The sequence below is a fragment of the Dipodomys merriami genome, unplaced genomic scaffold (assembly GCF_024711535.1).
Source record: "Dipodomys merriami isolate MVZ:Mamm:240054 unplaced genomic scaffold, mDipMer1.0.p SCAF_3, whole genome shotgun sequence".
NCBI classification, from domain to species: Eukaryota; Metazoa; Chordata; class Mammalia; order Rodentia; family Heteromyidae; genus Dipodomys; species Dipodomys merriami.
This window is the reverse complement of record NW_027204492.1, coordinates 64,425,897-64,444,302: the sequence shown is the minus strand read 5'-3', so window position 1 is coordinate 64,444,302 and position 18,406 is coordinate 64,425,897. Positions and strand designations below refer to the sequence as shown.

General features: G+C 43.2%; 1 protein-coding gene across 1 annotated transcript in view; it reads left to right on the top strand.

Moving 5' to 3' along the window:
• The window catches only part of Slc16a2 (solute carrier family 16 member 2), a 108,549-nt gene that overhangs the window by 80,269 nt on the left and 9,874 nt on the right, over nt 1–18,406 (top strand). The window contains exons 2-4 of the mRNA XM_070040187.1: nt 6,819–6,963; nt 10,631–11,081; nt 12,553–12,696. Of these exons, the coding sequence (XP_069896288.1) occupies nt 6,819–6,963; nt 10,631–11,081; nt 12,553–12,696 (740 nt within the window). The remainder of the gene's footprint in view (nt 1–6,818; nt 6,964–10,630; nt 11,082–12,552; nt 12,697–18,406) is intronic.

Below are 18,406 nucleotides of genomic sequence, written 5' to 3'. Positions count from 1 at the left end.
AGCCACTTAACTAGACATGCCAGTATTCAGTCATCACAGTCCTAAGCTGCCTACCACCTACCACACTTTCCCCTGCCTTGCTTCTACCATTACACCTGCCCTCACATACACCAGCTAGATCTAGATTCTTCACCAGATTCTGAGGACTCTGAAGAGGAACAGGGATAGCACAGTTTGTTCCAGCAACCTAGACTTGGATTCATCGTGTATTCTTTCCACTCATCATTGGGTATAGTGATTGGCTAGCTAAGCCTTTGAATTGAGGTGCCTTGATCTTATTTGCTGTGCTGTCATTCTGTGGTACCCTTGAAGAGAGCGGCTCACCCCCGTGTCACCCCTTTACCTCTTATTCCCATCTTCTTCTTACTCAGTGTTGGCCTTTCTTTGGCTTTGCTCCATTATTCTTTCATTTGAGCTCTTGTTAGTTTTCCACAATAGAAGGAATTTGTGAAAGCCTGTAATTTATTTGAAGAGTTTGGATCTTGGAGTTCCCTCCTCTCTCCTTTTAACTCAGAGGGAGAGCTTGGAGTGCTTGATTTTTGGCAACAAAGGAATGAGGAGTCTGGTCTCACATTTGAGGTCTTTTCTGAGTTGTCTCCCGGTACTTCAAAGACATTTGTCTGAGTGCCTGGGTAAGGATCCAGGACATTAATTGGGTTCTTGAATGAAAAAAAAACTTTGAGGATAAGGAAAGTTGAAGGCCAATATGTCCAGTATGGAGCTGAAAAGACTAGGGTTCTGACCTTGGGCTGCTCAGGCCCAACAGAAGCTCTGTTGGTAATGGCATTGAGAAGAGGAAAGAAAGGGGCTGCTTGCTGAATACAGACATTGTGCTCACTTCAAGTGCGAGTCTTGGAGGGCAACTCTCATTCACCTGGTTGTAGTGGTTGAGGGTAAAAGAACTCTGGGAACAACTGGATGAAAGGAGTCAATGGTAGGTTTGTGTATAGTCCAGAACTCTGTTGCACAACACATTTGCTCATTTCAGGAAACAAGTACTGACCTAGCAATACAGGGTGAATTGTAAATACTGCTCTTGGCCTGGTAAAAAGTTTGTGGAGCTCTGCCTCTGATTTTTCCAAGTCTGTTTAGAAAGATGATATGTGTTCTATGGAAATCTTTTACCCATCTTAACTCGCCCACAATCTGAGCTGCTTCATCAAAATCTCTTTGTCAGGAGTAATTATGGGAGAACAATAAAAACTCCTTAGCTTTGACTATAATAGTTCTATTACTACTTGCATTTTTCAAAGAAAAGAAACTGAGTGCAGTAAATGGAAGCCAATAATGTTCATTTTATCATCAATATGATTATAATGGTCATAAAAATTGTTATTATGGCTACTGCTTCTTCTTTTCCCCAGATTATTTCCTTCTTACTACATTTTTTTCCTGATAACCTAACCCATTAGCAATCCGTTAAGTCCTTCATTCAATAGACTGTGCTTTACTTGATTATGTATCAGGCAGTATTTATTTCTTTTAATATTTCTTCCTTTTAATATTTCTTCCACTTGAAATGTCTGATTTCTCTGGAAGGTTGTGGGGTTTTATTTGTCTTTTTTGTCAGTTGTGGGGCTTGAACTCTGGGTCTGGGCACTGTCCCTCAACTCTTCAGCTCAAGGCTAGTGCTCTACCACTTGAGCCACAGCACCACTTCTGGCTTTTTCTGTTTATGTGGTGTGGAGGAATCGAACCCAGGGTCTCATGCATTCAAGGAAAGCACTCTACCACTGAGCCACCGTCCCAGCCCCTCTCTGGAAGTTTTTTTCCCCTAGTCCCTGAGCTTCTCTTACTCAAGGTTTGCCCTCTACCACTTGAGCCACAGATCCATTTTCTCTCTGGAAATTGGTAAGAATTCTACTAGGCTTCACAACTCATAAGGTATCTGAAGAAGCATAGTAGAGCTCTTAAAACATGTCCCCCTATAAGGAATAACAAGGAGCTCTTCCTTCCCAGGGTGTCAGTGGAGGTGAGCAAGGAATATGGACTTCCACTCCCATTTGGCAGTAATGAGATGGTGCCTTGTTGCCACGTTGTCAGAGGAAGCCAGCTAATAATATACAGTCTTATAATATCCCCAAATGTTCAGGATACAATAGAAAACCATTTGTCATGCCAAGAAACAGGAAAATATTGACTTCAATTAAATTTTAAAAAAAGACATGCAACTATCTGGATGCTGGTAGCCCACACCTATAATCCTAGCTACTCAGGAGTCTGAGGATCACAGTTTGAAGCCAGCCTGAGCAGGAAAATCCATGAGACTTTTATATCCAATTAGCCACTAAAAATTTGGGAGTGAAGCCGGGCTCCAGCAGCTCATGTCTGTAATCCTAGCTATTCAGGAGGCTGAGATCTGAGGATCGTGGTTCAAAGCCAACCCAGGGAGGGAAGTCCATGAGACTCATCTCCAATTAACCACCAGAAAACCAGAAGTGGTGGTGTGGCTCCAGTGGTAGAGGGCTCACCTTGAGCTGAAGAGCTGAGGGACAGCGCCCAGGCCCAGAGTTCAAGCCCCATGACCGACCAAAAAAAAAAAAAAGTGTCTTAGACTTCTGCCCAGGCTGACTTTAAACCAAAATCCTCAGATCTCAGCCTCCTGAATAGCTATGATTATAGGTGTGAACAACCTGGCTACAAGCTTATCCGTTTTCATTGTACTTGAGATATTTAGAAGGACCAAAATTATCTATACCCTAAGTGAGATCTCAAAATGGCACTTCCCAACTGGACACTGGTGGCTCATGCCTGTAATCCTAGTTACTTAGAACACTGAAATCTGGAATACTGAGGTTTGATGCCAGCCTGAAAAGTCTGAGAGATTACAACTCCCATTAATCATAAAAATACTGAGCTTGAAGGTATGGCTCAAGTGGTACAGTGCCAGCCATGAGCAATCAAGCCAAGCAAGAGTGTGAGGCTGAGTTTAAGTCCTAGTATGGGCACAAAAAACAGTACTACTTCCTGCTTTCCTGTCCCCTCCCCTGCAGATTGAAGACAGGGCCTCACATGCCAAGCACATAACTCACTACTAAATTATTTTCCTAGCCCCTGACCCTTTTTCAAGCTATTATCAGATTTAGAGATACAATGTGCATATGGTAATATTCCCACATTTATGTGCACAATTCTACGATTTTTTGACACTTGGAATTACACCCACATCTTCACATATGTTAAGCGCATGCTCTACCACTGAACCACACATCCAAATGAATACCACCATTGTAGTTAATGTATATAACATTTCCATCATCAGGAAAGGTCTCCTTCTGCACCTCTGTAGTCAGTCTTTTCACCCTCTTTCCTTCCTTGGCATTCACTCATGTTTTTCTGTCCCCATAGTTTTGTCTTATCCAGAATTTCCTATAAATGGTGTTATGTGTCTTTCTTTTGAGAATTGCCCAAGTCATTGCCTTTATCAATAGTACATTCCTATGTGTTATGTATGTTCACTGTATTCATGTATACCCATTTGTTAATTCACCAGTTGAAGTGTATTTGGGTTATTGCCAGTTTGGGACCATTATGAAAAAAAAGCTTCTAGGTACAGGTTTTGTTTGGATATAGGTTTTGTTTATCTTGAGTAAATACCTAGGGGTGGGATTTCAATGGGACAGGGCAGATTCCCAAGAATCTTCCTTACTCTTTTTCAAGTAAGTATACCATTTTTCCTTCCCACCAGCAGTATATGAGACTTCTAGTTCTTCTATATCCTCCCTCTATTGTTACTTATTAAAAAAAACGTTTTAGTGCACAAGTTGATCTCACTGTGGTGTTCGTTTGGTTTTGTTTTTTTGAGACAGGGTCTTATGTGGCCCCAGCTAGCCTCAAACTCATGGTCCTCCTGTCTCAGGCCTCCCCAAGGGTTGGGATTACAGGTGTGTACCACCATGACCATCTTTTAGGACGGTTTTAATATGCATTTCCCAAGTGATTAATAATGTAGAGCATTGTTTCATTGCTGAATTAATATTCACAGCAAATGTATGTATGTTCAAGTTTTTTTTTTGTATTGTAAGCTGGATTGTTTGCATTCTTCTTATTGAGTTGTAAGAACCAATTTACACTTATATGCTGGATACCAATCTTTTGGCAGATATCTACATTTCAAGTAATTTTCCTAGTCTATGGCCTGGCTTTTCATTTTCAGTATATTTTTGTGTTGTTGTCCTACAGCTTGACCTCAGCGTTTGGATGCTGTTCCTGGGCTTTTTTTTTTTCTTTGGTTGGTCATAGGGCTTGAACTCTGGGTCTGGGCGCTGTCCCTCAGCTCTTCAGCTCAAGGCTAGCGTTCTACCACTTGAGCCACAGTGCCGGTTCCAGTTTTATGGTGATTTATTGGAGATAAGAGTCTCACAGACTTTCCTGCCCAGGTTGCCTTTGAACCACAATCCTCAGATCTCAGCCTCCTATGTAACTAAGATTACAGGTGTGAGTCACTGGTACCCAGCTACCTGGTGCTTTTTGGCTGAAGGCTAGTGTTCTACCACTTAAGCCACAATTCCACTCCTGGGTTTTTTGGTGGTTAATTAGAGATAAGAGTCTCATGGACTTTCCTGCCTAGGGAGGCTTCAAACCATGATCCTCAAATCTCAGCCTCCTAACTAGCTAGGATTACAGGTATGAAAAACACTGGTTCCTGGCTTCATTTTCAATATTTTTTAAAGAGCAAAAATTTAAATTTGGCTAAGTCTGGTGCATCAAAATTTTCTGTATAGGTCATAATTTATATGAATATCTATGAGATACTGCCTAAAGTAGTAAGATTTTTCTACTTTTCTTCTATGAATTTTATAGCTTTATATTTTACACATTTAAGTCTATGATCCATTTTGCATTTGTGTGTGGGGGAGTGGGTGGGTGGGGGTAGGGGGTGTGTGAACGCGCATGTGCACACACTGGTACCAGGGCTTGTACTCAAGGACTTTTTGATCTAGCTCAGCTTGCTTACTGACAGTTGGCACTCTACCACTTAAGCCATGCTTCCAGTTCAGCATTTTGTGGGTTAATTGCAGATGGAGTCCCATGGATTTTTCTTTCTTTTTTTTTTTTTAATTTTGTTTTTGGGTCCGGTCGTGGGGCCTGAACTCTGGACCTGGGTGCTGTCCCTCAGCTCTTCAGCTCAAGGCTAACACTCTACCACTTGAGCCACAGCGCCACTTCCGGCTTTTTTCTTTTTGCTTAAGTGGTACTGAGGAATCGAACCCAGGGCCTCATGCATGCAAGGCAAGCACTCTAAAACTGAGCCACCTTCCCAGCCCCTCCCATGGATTCTTCTGCCTAGGCTAGCTTTGAACTGCAATCCTCTAGGTCACCACTTTCTTAGACAGAATATCAAGTGTGACATGAGCTCCTGCCTTGCACTGATTTTTATACGTAACTACTAGTATTTCCAAAGCTCTCCTAGTTATATAATTACATCTGATCATCATCTTTAAAAAAAACTGTGAAGGTTGGGCAGGGAATGTAGCCCACTGGTAGAGTGCTTACCTAGTGTGTATAAGTTCCTAAGTTCAATTCACAAACTGGCAGAAAAAAGAAACAGACTTTCAGGAAGGCACTACAGAAATTTAAATCTCCATTTCATAGATGAGAAAACTGATGAGAAAAGTGCTATGATTCCTCAAAGTCCCACAGCAGGTAAGAGGTGAAGTTACAATGGAAGTTTAAGTATGCAGTTGTCCATGGACAGTAGTTTTGGAGACAGGCAGTTAGGGCTTAGCAAAGTGGAGATTTGCAGGGGGGATCTGAGCAAGCTATTTGGCACTAAGGTACGAGACATAGGTGGTAGAATAAGTCCTTAGGGCACTCATTTTGCACTCCTCCAGCCTACTTGGGGCTCTACCACTGAAGGCAGACAGAAGCTGGCCCAGTGCCTTGCTCAGATGACACTCAATGAATGTTTGTTTTATTTTTATGGTGATGATGAAGACTTGGAACCTGTTCAGAGGATAACTTTGAAAAATAATTAGATTTAGAAATTAAAACTAAGAAAAAAGTTAAAGGTACTAAGATTATTTAACCTGGTAAAGTGGTTCAAGATGAAACTCAGTAACAGAAAAAAAAATGTTTATAAAACTTGAGGTGGCCAGGTGCTGGTGGCTCCTGCCTGTCATCCTAGCTACTCAGGAGGCTGAGATCTGAGAATCACAGTTCAAAGACAACCCAGGTGGGAAAGTCTGTGAGATTCTTATCTCCAATAAACCACCAGAAAACTGGAAGTATCACTGTAGCTCAAGTGGTAGAGCGCTCACCTTGAGCTGAGGAGCTGAGGGACAGCGCCCAGGCCCAGAGTTCAAGCCCCACGACTGACAAACAACAACAACAAAAAACAACAACTTGGGTTTTCTTTCTGGGGACTGAGAAGGCAAAACAGGTTGGAAAAAAAATCTAAGGGGCAAATATCTTTCTCCTGATAAGGAAAATGAGTTGGGAGCTGGTGGCTCACACCTGTAATTTTAGCTTCTCAGGAGACTGAGATCTGAGGATTAAGCTCAGGCAGGCAAATCCAAGATACTAATTAACCACCAAAAAGCTGAAAGTAGAGCTGTAACTCAAATGGTAGTGTGCCATCCTGGAACAGAAAAAGCCAAAGTGAGATTTTGAGGCCTCTGAGGCTTCAACCTTCCCCCCCCCCCACCCCCTTTATATAGCTAGTTTCTATTTACACCCCTCTCCAACCATCAGGGACCAACAGGCTCACAGTGCTGACCAATGCCTCTGCTGAAAAGTCAAGAGAAGAACTGAGTTACCAGCAACTTCCCTAAGCATCATGGTAAATAACAATACGTTTGTGCTTCTGTTCTCTGCAGCCTGGGTAGGGGCCCTGGCGATGGGTATGATCTTCTTCTGTTCTCCTATTGTGAGTATATTCACTGACCGTTTGGGCTGTCGCATCACAGCAACTGCCGGGGCTGCCGTTGCTTTCATCGGCCTCCACACCAGCTCCTTCACCAGGTAAGGCTAGGAGTTGCTGGCAATTTCCCCAAGACTGAGGATTGGCTTCTTTCTGGGATCAGCTAGGAACACGATTCTCATTGCAGAATCCCCTGTAGCCAAGGCTATGTAGGGCCCTCAAAGACTCCGTTCCCAGAATTCCTCATGCAGTGGGAATCATGTAGGTAGGATCTTCAGGACACATTTGTAGAGAATATCCCTAAGAGCTCCCAAATGGTGGGAGCAGCCTGGTAGGTCTTGGAGCTGAGTCCAAGCCAAGTTTTGGCCACTGGATAATGGCTAGTGAACAATGAATGAGTACCCTTCCCCTCTCTGGGCCTCAAGTTTTGTATCTATAAATGAGAGGATTACACCAGAGGGTTTTGTCACGTCTCTCTAGCTCTGCCATTCTCTTCCCCTTCAATGTAGCTTACACCTCATGATCTTGCTCTCCCACCTAGAAATGGGCTGCTTGAGTGAGCATATGTGAACACCTAGCATTCCAGGATTCCCAAAGCAACTTATATTGCCAAATGCTGGTCGCTTACATCTGCAATCCTAGCTACTCAGGAAGCTGACATCTGAGGATTGCAGTTCAAAGCCAGCCCAGCCAGGAAAGTTCATGCAACTCTTATGCTCAATTAACTACTAAAAAAAAGAGCCAGAAATGGAGTTATGGCTCAGGGACAGCACTCAGGTCCTGAGTTCAAACTCCAACACTGGCACCAAAAAAAGGAACTTATGCTTACACAAAAGTCAGCTGAGCCCAAGGCTATTTAGCATGTCTCACCCCTTTCTGAGGGATCTCTATGAACCAATGATGATTTAGAAAAAAAATAGCAGGAAAAGGATGCTTAGCCCCATTAGGTCTAGGCTAAACATAAACCCTGGCAGAACTTGGTAGTGTTATGTGAAAAGGCACTACCTGTTCTTACACTTGCTTTCCTTCTAGCCCAGCAGAAGCTTATTGTAAGGGAGAGGGTAATAAAGAGCCTACACCATGAGCTCCTTTAGTAATGTAGGACTTTCAGCTAGACCCTTTGCAAGTTATGGTACCTGCTACTTGCACCCTGCCTGGGCTAATATAGGAAGGAGCATGCTGGCCTGGAGACACAGAAGTGGCCACAGTGACCTGTGTGGAGGAGAGGCAGAACTACCTTGCTTTCTGAATTTGACTCCCCAGAGAAGGGCCCTGCCTGTCTAGGCCTAAGTTTCCACTCACAGTAGAGAGTAACTGTGTTCTGCTTTGACTGGGCCCTATGGGGTGAGCCAGCTTTCTCTATGATTTGAATGGTTCTGGCTGCCTCGTCTGCCTTCCAGCAGAGTTTCAATTTGGCATGCAATGGTTTCTTGGCTCTATCCCAGCTAACTGGGACAGAGGAGGAGGGAAAACCATGTCCTGCCTGGAATCTGTTTAGTACCCTCTTCCTCAAGACAGCAGCTCCAAACCTTTTCAGGACTCCACTGAGGGTCAGCCTCATTTGTCCCGCCACTCCCCTATTAGGCTAGCGCCTGGCTCCTTGCGTGGGGAGGAGCTAGGCGTCAGAAGCAGCTACAGGGCTGGGAAGGTAGCTCAGCGGTAGAGTGCATGCCTTGCAAGAAGCAGCTACAGTCTCTCAGGGCTTCGTAACCCAGGACTGTTTCTTGAGGCGGAGCAGAGCAAAGTGTAAACAAATTAGCAACATATGGATCTCATTTCCCTTCCCCTCCACATGGACTCAGTCACAGGAGGGAAGGAAGCTCAGAGGTGGTGGTTTCTTCTGGCACTCTTCTTTAAGCACATTGGAGTAGGCGTTCTGTCCTCGGCCCCTGACCGCCCCCCCTCCCCTACCCCATTTGCTCTTTCTGTAAGAACATTTCAGAGCCAAGAACGTTTCATGTCCAGTGGCAGGGTGGAGAAGGCAGGGAGGAGGGAAGAAAAGGTTTTGCCTGTGGCTAAAGCTCCAAGTCATCCTTCCTGTTGTGTTGTTGTCTTGAAGGCTGTGAGTTCTTTTGGATGATGTGGAATGGGGAAGAGGACAGACAGGGTTGGCAAACACAGCTCAGGAGCCTCCTTGCTGGGGCCCAGCTAGAAACAGATTCACCACAAAGCACGCTGGTTTGAATCCCATATTTTGTCCCTATGCACTTCTCCCTGAAGTCTAGTCCCTTTCCTTTAGATAAAGCCCCAGCCCAAGCCAATCCCATAAAGTATCCAGAATCAAATGGGAGAAGAGCCCAAAAGACAGGATAGAGGAGGAGGAGGTAGCTTAGCTCCTTTTGAAATTTCAAATGAAAACCCTTGTTCAGGTCCAGCGACTACAAGCAGATGGAAAGCACCAGTGATAAGAATTATCTTGGAATCATGGGAGCGAGTATCACCTTGTCTCTACAGCATAGGCTTTGTCTTTTAAGGTGCAGAACTGGGTCTGTATCTGGGAAAGAACTGCCTGACCCAAAAGAATATTGGGTAATTTAGTGCTCAGATAAGAACTCTTGCAAAACACATGGAGGCATCAAAAAGCAAAACAAAAGTCTTCATTAGGTTGTGCCAAAATTGTCGGGGGGGGTGGTAAATGGGTATCCAAGTTGAACTTTCATGGCCTTTCCCCTTCTGACATTTTACTTGCTGTTAAAGAGACTTATGGCACAGTAGGGCCTCAGAGTTTGAAGCCAGGACCTGTTTATTTAGCCAGGCCACAACTTTAAGGCTCCTCCTCCTCCTCTCAAGTCTCCAGGTTATAGAGAAAATGAATCTCTACCATGTTCAGCAATAATAGCAGGATTTGGGAAATGAAAGGGACTTTTTACACTAGGGTCTTCATGGAGATCACCTAGGGTTTGGGCTAAAGACCTTGGGATATCTTAATCCTGGGCAAAGTTGGGGAGGAATGTCTCTTAAGAGACTATCGGTCATTTTCTGAAATATTAAGAGCCCTGAACATTGAGAAAGATGCTGAAGGGCCCTATGCAGGGTCTTAAACTTTCAAGGTTTTAGATTCTTTTTTTTTTCTTGACTTTTGTTATTGCCTGAGACAAACCATTCGCCTTTAGCCTATCCATAGTACCTAGGTGAGCAATCAGGTGAAATTGTGTGTATGTGTGTGCACGTACACACGTGCATGCACCAGTCTTGAGGCTTGAACCCAGGGCCTGGGTGCTGTCCCTAAGCTTTTTTTTTTTTTGCTCGAGGCTGGCACTCTACCACTTGAGCTCTACTTTTGGCCTTTTGCTAGTTAATTGGAGATAAGAGTCTCATGGACTTTCCTGCCCCATCTGGTTTCAAACGGTGACTCACAGACAACAGCCTCTAGAATAGCTAGGATTACAGATGTGAGCCACTGGTGCCCAGCTTTCTGGTGAAACTATTCTAATGTGCTCTCTCATGTAGCCACTGCGAAGGCTGGCTCTGGCTTTCTTTCCAGCTTTCCTCTTTTATGGGCTGCTTTGATTCATATTCCAATCACACAGACCTGGATTCAAGTCCAAGCCTTTTTTGATCCTCAGTTATATTTGGGGGAAAATCAGCTCTCAAGGTCTTTGCTTCCCCATATGCAAATAGGGTTCAAATGGCTCCATTCCTTACCTGCTCACAAGGTCAGTGGTAAGTGGGGCTGTGGGGTAAGGGTGGAGTTAAGAGGCTAAATAGAGGGTGGAGACAGATATCTGGTCAGGCTGCTGAGGATAGCTCTTGGTGTCTCTCCCACAGCTCCCTAAGCCTGCGCTACTTCACCTATGGGATTCTCTTTGGTTGTGGCTGTTCCTTCGCCTTTCAACCATCCCTCGTCATCCTCGGACACTACTTCCAACGCCGCCTGGGTCTGGCCAATGGTGTGGTGTCTGCTGGCAGTAGCGTCTTCTCCATGTCCTTCCCCTTCCTCATCAAAATGCTGGGGGATAGGATCAAGCTGGCCCAAACCTTCCAGGTGCTGAGTACCTTCATGTTTGTTCTTATGCTGCTTTCACTCACCTACCGGCCCCTCCTGCCCAGCTCTCAAGACACCCCAAGCAAGAGAGGTGTCCGTACTCTGCAACAACGCTTTCTGGCTCAGCTCAGGAAGTACTTCAACATGCGAGTGTTCCGCCAACGCACCTACCGCATCTGGGCCTTCGGCATTGCTGCTGCTGCCCTGGGTTACTTCGTTCCCTATGTACACCTGGTGAGGAAGACTAGGGTGGGTGGGCCCACTCCATCTGGCCCCAAGAAGCTGTCCTCAACCTGCAAGGAGTCCAGAGGATGGGGGTAGAGGGCATGGAAAGGGCAGAGCTGAGATCTTTAGAAAAATAAAACAGTGATTAGAGATATGGGGGGGGGCAGGGAAGAGAACAGGTTAAGGGAAAATTTCAATGGAAAACAAAAGGGGTTTCTAAGAGAAAGACCTATGAACCACAGCCTCCTCCATGATAAAAAAAAAAAGGTTGATTTTTTTTAAAAAGAGATAAATATAGCATCCATGCATGTGTGTGCAAGGAACTGGCTCAGATACCCCCAAATAGCCTTTGTAAAGACTATGATCAATGAAGGCTGATCTTTCTGATCAAAAATGACTTTGTTTAGGAATGAGATTGCTGTACTTCATAATGTGTAGTAATCTCTTTAAGGCCATAATGAGTCTTGCAGTAAAGTCATTCATTTAGGAGCCAGGTGCCAGTGACTCAGACCTGTAATTCTAGCTACTCAGGAGGCTGAGATCTGAGGACCAGAGTTTAAAACCAGCAAAAAATTGTGTGAGACTTATCTCCAGTTAACCAGAAAAAATCTGGAAGTGGAGCTGTGACTCAAGTGGTAGAGTTCCAGCCTTGAGAAAAAAACAAGCTAAGGGACAGTGCCCAAGCCCTTGAGATGAAGCCCTAGTACCAGCACCAAAAAGAATTCAGGGGCCAGGTGTGGTAATGCATGACTATAACTCCAGCTACTCAGAAGCCGAGTCCAAGGCTTCTGAGTCCAAGGCTTCTGAGTCCCCAGGCAAAAACATGAGACTCTATCTGAAAAATAATTAAAGTAAACATGGCTGAGAATATTGCCTCAAGTGGTAGAACATCTGCCTAATGAGTGTGATGCCTGAGTTCATACCCCAGTCCCACACAAAAGAAACTTGTCTGGCCACAAATTGTTCATTGTAGATAAGTTTGCATTCTCCACAGACTTCAAAAATGCATGTGTGTGTAATTGTGGAATTAACCCAGGTCCTTGTGCACATTAAGCACATGGTCTACCACTGAGCTACACCTTCATCCCTTAAACTTTGTGTTCCTTAAAACACACATGGGAGAATTGCATAGAACTTCTCCCCTGGCAGTCTGATGTTGCCCTATCAGTGTGAAATGAGGAAGTGGAGAGATGGTAGAGCAATCTCTGGATTTTTCTTAGATGTTAAGGCTGTGTTCTGTCCTATCAGGAGTTAAAGGGGGTTCAGAGATACTGATCTCCCTTCAACTCTTCCTCAAAAGCCTAAATTCCAAAGAGTCAGGGGTAAGCTGTCTTTAGTGGATGTTACGAATGACCAAAGAATTGAATCTAGACTTGTCCTGGCCCAGGGAAGTGAAAACTAGAGGGTCCTATGCTAACAGTTCATCAGTCAGCTCCTCTTCCTCCATCTGCTTTGGGGGTCTCTCTGTTATGCCTTTCAGATGAAGTATGTAGAAGAAGAGTTCTTGGAAATCAAGGAGACCTGGGTGCTGTTGGTGTGTATAGGGGCTACCTCAGGCCTTGGGCGTCTTGTGTCTGGCCATGTCAGTGACTCCATTCCTGGACTAAAGAAGATCTACTTGCAGGTGAGTAGGACTACTCATGTACTATCTGGAATATTAGGTTGTCCCCAGGCTTTGGTGGTACGATGTATCATTGCAGTTACCTGGACCTCAGCTCTGACATCAACTACGTGCAACATAAGAAAAGTTAGTCAAATTAACTTTCCAACAAAGGCAACTAACTATTCTTGTTCTGCCTCCTTTACCAAGATGGAGTTCATATTCAGTGACAGCAGTAGTGTGTGGAATCTCTTAGACAAGAAGTCTCTCTCCCCCCACATCCAGTTCTGGGGCTTGAACTCAGGGTCTAGGTACTGTCCTTAAGCTTTTTTTTTTTCTCAAGGTTAGCACTCTACCATTTGAACCACAGCTCCACTCCCAGCTTTTTGGTGTTTCATTGGAGATAAGAGTCTCACATGCTTTTCTGCATGAGCTAGCTTTGAACCATGATCCTCAGATCTCAGCTTCCTAAGTAGCTGGGATTACAGGTGAGAGCCAGTGGCCCCTGGCTTGTCTGGAAATTCCTTTCTGCAAATGAGACTCTGACACCAGAAGGTTGATGGTGCCACCGTACGAACTGATTTCATTGCTACATTACACGGTCTCAGAGGGCCTTAGGCACTCAAAGCACTCTATGAGTCAATGTATCTCTCCTCTAGGTCCAGACCCAGGCCCATTACTTCTCATATTTCCAGAGCTGTTTGGCATCAAATATTGGTTCTCAAATACTATCCACCAAAAAGATCCCAGCAAAAGCCAGACCTCTCTAGTCCTTATTGTGTAATGAAAAGAATTCTTTTTTCCTATCTCACCTTACAAGTGAAGATCAAAAGAGCCATAGGTGTGGCAAGTTTTAATCATTTGGATACAGACACCTTCTGTGTGACGGAGTTCTGGTCTGAGTTGTTAGTCTTCCTCTACCTGACAGCAATATTACCTCCCTGACCTCCTAGCTTATGCTTTTTCCTCTTGTGGTTGGTCTTACCTGGAGGTGTAGCAGAGCAGCAGAGGCAGAACTAAGCTCCTGTGTAAGGCTTTTCTCACAGTCTACCTTTGTCTAAGTGATGCATGGAAGAGCTGGGACTTATACTTTGATGAAGGTCAAATCAAAAGGCTTCTGATTGAGAGAACCCAATTGCGAAAGTTTGAATTACTGTGCAAAAATCACTAAATGCTTTTATCTGGATGGCTTTTTCCATGGAAGTATGTGCACTCTCCCTGTCTCTTTCACAGCCAACCCTACCCCCACCCCATAGGTCTCCTCTGCCAGTATTAGCTGCTTCAAGATGCCAAAGGGTTCTGCAAAGGGGATCTGGCACTGGGCCACAACTTTATCTTGAGGAGAGGCAGCAGCCCCTGCCCAGCCTGTACAGTGGGAGTTCAAAGGGTCAGGGAGGCATGTCTATTTAGACAATGAGCCAGGCTAGGACTCGGGGCTTCTGCTCACTTTCCCCACCCACCTTATATTCCTGCCCTTTTCCTTACTCACACTTGGCCCAATTTTACCACTCAGAATAATACAAAATAATCTTTTTGTTTGTTTTGTTTTTTGTTTTTGTTTTTGTTTTGGGTCCAGTCGTGGGTCTGAACTCTGGGCCTGGGTGCTGTCCCTCAGCTCTTCAGCTCAAGGCTAGCGCTCTACCACTTGAGCCACAGCACCACTTCCGGCTTTTTTCTTTTTGCTTATGTGGTGCTGGGGAATTGAACCCAGGGCCTCATGCATGCAAGGCAAGCGCTCTACCACGGAGCCACCTTCCCAGCCCCATACAAAATAATCTTAAGCTATTATAGCTGAAACCTTTACACCAATGTGTAGTCCAGCTCCCTTATTTTACAAATTCTGTGTCTTAGGACAAGAGAACAAGACAAAGGATAAACTTCTTTCTCTTTGGTTTCTTGATATCCTTGGCCTCCTTTCCACTCTGGGTCAAATGAGGATGCACAGGCCTCAGGTGCTGAAGAGCCATTCACTTGGTTCCTATGAGGGGTAAAGACAAGTACAGGTGGCTGGCATCTCACCCTTGTACAATCTGCTGGCAGAATAGGCTCACTTTGAGACCATTTTTGAGGCCAGATTCACAGTTCCAAGAGGGACTTAAAAATTATTATTATTATTATTATTATTATTATCATTATTATCATTATTATCATTATCATTAGGCTGGGAAGGTGGCTCAGTTTTAGAGTGCTTGCCTTGCATGCATGAGGTTTGATTCCTCAGTACCACATAAACAGAAAAAGATGGAAGTGGCGCTGTAGCTAAAGTGGTAGAGTGCTAGCCTTGAGCTGCAGAGCTGAGGGATAGCACCCAGGCCCAGAGTTCAGGCCCCACAACCAACCCAAAAAATTGTACAATTCAGTCGTACAACAAGGGGTTTCAGTGTGGCATTTCCATATGTGCAAACAATGTACCCCATCAACCTCATGTCTTTCATCCTTCTCCCTCACCTCACCTCTCCCCTTAAAACAACTTCAACAGGTGTCATTGTTCTATTTGCATACATATATATAAAATATTTCATCTATATTCTTCCTCATTCTCCCTCTTCCCCCTCCTACTGGTACCTATTCTCTAACAAAGCCTCTTTTCCAGGAGACATTTTAAATTTCCAAACCTTGGAAAGGCCTCTTAGAGGATGCTAAGAGATAGCTAGATACAACAGGTAATAATTATAGCTGATTACAATCAGTTCAATGTTAACTTCTAATTACCATAATGAGCTGGTTGATAGGTCTGGTTTTATCTCATAGTTGTCTGTGAATCTCCTAGAGGAAAATGTAGGTGACTAGCTTCAGTTTCACTACTTCAAAATAGCCTGGGTAGAACTACCAACACCCCTCAGTCCTAACTCTCAATATTAATGGACTTAACTCTCTAAGTGACAGATTGTCTAATTGGATCAAAAAGCAAGATCCTTCTATCTGCTGCCTTCAGGAGACACACCTTGCCCACAAAAACAAACATATCCTGAAAGTGAAAGGCTGGAATAAAATCTACTAAGCAAACAGCCCCCATAAACAGGCAGGCGTTGCAATCCTAATATCAGATAAAATAGACTTCATATTAAAATTAGCAAAAAGAGATAAAGAAGGTCATTACATACTAATTAAGGGGTCTCTTCTTCAGGAGGATATTACAATTCTAAATATTTATTCAACAAATATCGGAGCATCCAAATTTACCCAAGAAACACCACTTTCCCTAAAATCTCACATAGATCTAAAGACATTAATTGTTGGGGACTTTAACACACCACTATCCCCACTGGATAGATCAACCTGGCAAAAACTCAACAGAGAAAACTTGGATCTAAACAACTGCATAGGTCAACTAAACTTAACAGACATCTACCCAATATTTCACCCAGCAGCATCAGAACATATGTTCTTCTCAGTAGCACACAGAACATTCTCCAAAATAGACCACATTTTAGGTCACAAAGCAAATTTGTCTAAATTCAGAAACATTGAAATTATTCCCTGCATTCTCTCAGACTATAAGGGAGTAAAATTCGAATTCAATGGCAAAACCCACCAAAGAAAATCCTGTAACACATGGAGGCTGAAAAACACACTGTTGAACCACCAGTGGATCATGGAAGAGATTAGAAAGGAAATTCAAATGTTCATGGTATTTAACAAAAATGAACACACAAATTACAAACTCCTGTGGGACACAGCAAAGGCAGTAATCAGATGCAAGTTTATAGCTCTGAGTTCCTACATCAACAAATTGGAGAGATCTGAAACCAACAATTTAACGAGGCACCTGAAGCTCCTTGAGAAAGAACAACAAGCTAAACCCAAATCCAGTAGACTGAAACAAATAATTAAAATTAAATCAGAATTAAATGAATTAGAGTCCAAAAAAAACATAGAAAGAATCAACAAAACAAGGAGTTCGTTCTTTGAAAAAATTAACAAAATTGACAGACCCTTAGCAAATCTTATCAGAAAAAGAAGAGCACACACCCAAATAAACAAACTCAGAGATGAGAATGGAAACATCACCACAGAAACAACCCAGATTCAGACCATTATAAGGGAATACTTCTCAAACCTTTATGCTAATAAGTTTGAGAATCTGAATGAAATGGAAGAATTTCTAGCAAATATTGACATCCCCAAACTAAAGCAAGATGATTTAAACCAACTTAACAGACCTATATTAAGCATCGAAATAAGAACAGCAATAGGATGGCCAATAGACACATAAAGAAATGCTCAACCTCCCTAGCCATAAAAGAAATGCAAATCAAAACAACATTGAGATACCACCTCACTCCAGTTAGAATGGCTAAAATCAAGAACTCTAATAACAACAGATGCTGGAGAGGATGTGGACAGAAGGGAACCTTACTGCATTGTTGGTGGGAGTGTAAACTTGTTCAACCACTTTGGAAAGCAGTATGGAGGTTCCTCAAAAGACTCCACATAGAGCTCCCCTATGATCCAGCAATCCCACTTTTGGGCATTTACCCAAATATTTACAAACAAGACCACACTAAAGCTACCAGCACGACTATGTTTATTGCAGCATTATTTACTATAGCTAAGATATGGAAACAACCCAGATACCCCTCAGTAGATGAATGGATCAAGAAAATGTGGTATATATACACAATGGAATTCTATGCCTCCATCAGAAAGAATGACATTGCCCCATTTGTTAGGAAATGGAAAGACCTGGAAAAAATGATATTAAGTGAAGTAAGCCAGGCCCAAAGAAACATAGGTCCCATGGTTTCCCTTATTTGCAATATCTAGTATATGTCTGAGTCAAGCAGAAAAGGTCAGATAAGGTGATGTTAGGGAAATGAACCCTAAGATATGTATTCAAATGTTTTTTTTCTTTCATGAGATTATTTCTAACACATTTATAAGATTATTTCTTTGTTGCTTTGTATGTCCCTCCCCCACAGTATAACCCCTGCTTTCACTGTATTTGATGTCAGTATAATTTGTGGAGGGGAAGGGGAAAAACAAATCGTTTAAATAGGGGTACAGTGGACCCATTGCAACAATGAGATGTACAAGTCATTATGTCAAAAATGAACTTTACAACTTTGGTGCGGGGGAGGAGGGGAAGGGGAGTGGAGGGAGGATGGAAAGGGATGGGAAGGGGAAACAAAGGAGGAGGCTACAATGCTTGATAAGAAATGTACTCATTATCTTGCCCATGTAATTGTAACCCCTCTGAACAGTATTTTCACAATAAAAAAGAGAAAAAAAAGTAATAGGAACAGCAATAAGAGACAGCAATAAGTGGAATTCTACAAGGCTTTCAAATTAGAAATCACACCAATACTCCTCCAACTCTTCAATGAAATTGTAAGTGAAAGTTCACTACCAAATTCTTTCTATGAAGTCATCATAACCCTCATCCCCAAACCAGGCAGGACTCATCAAAGAAAGAGAACTACAGACCCATTTCTTTGATGAACATCGATGCAAAACTCCTCAACAAAATTTTGGCCAATTGACTCTAACAACTCATGAAAAAAATCATACACCATGATCAAACAGGATTCACTTGAGGGATGCAAAGCTGGTTCAATATACAAAAATAAAACAATATAATTCATCACATCAACAAGAGCAAGGATAAGAACCACATGATTATCTCAACAGATGCAGAGAAAGCATTTGACAAGATCCAACTGTTAGATTTTAAAGAGAGGCAGCTGAGTAAGAACAGCACCACACGTGGTATTCAGGTAAAGGGTAGGTTTAT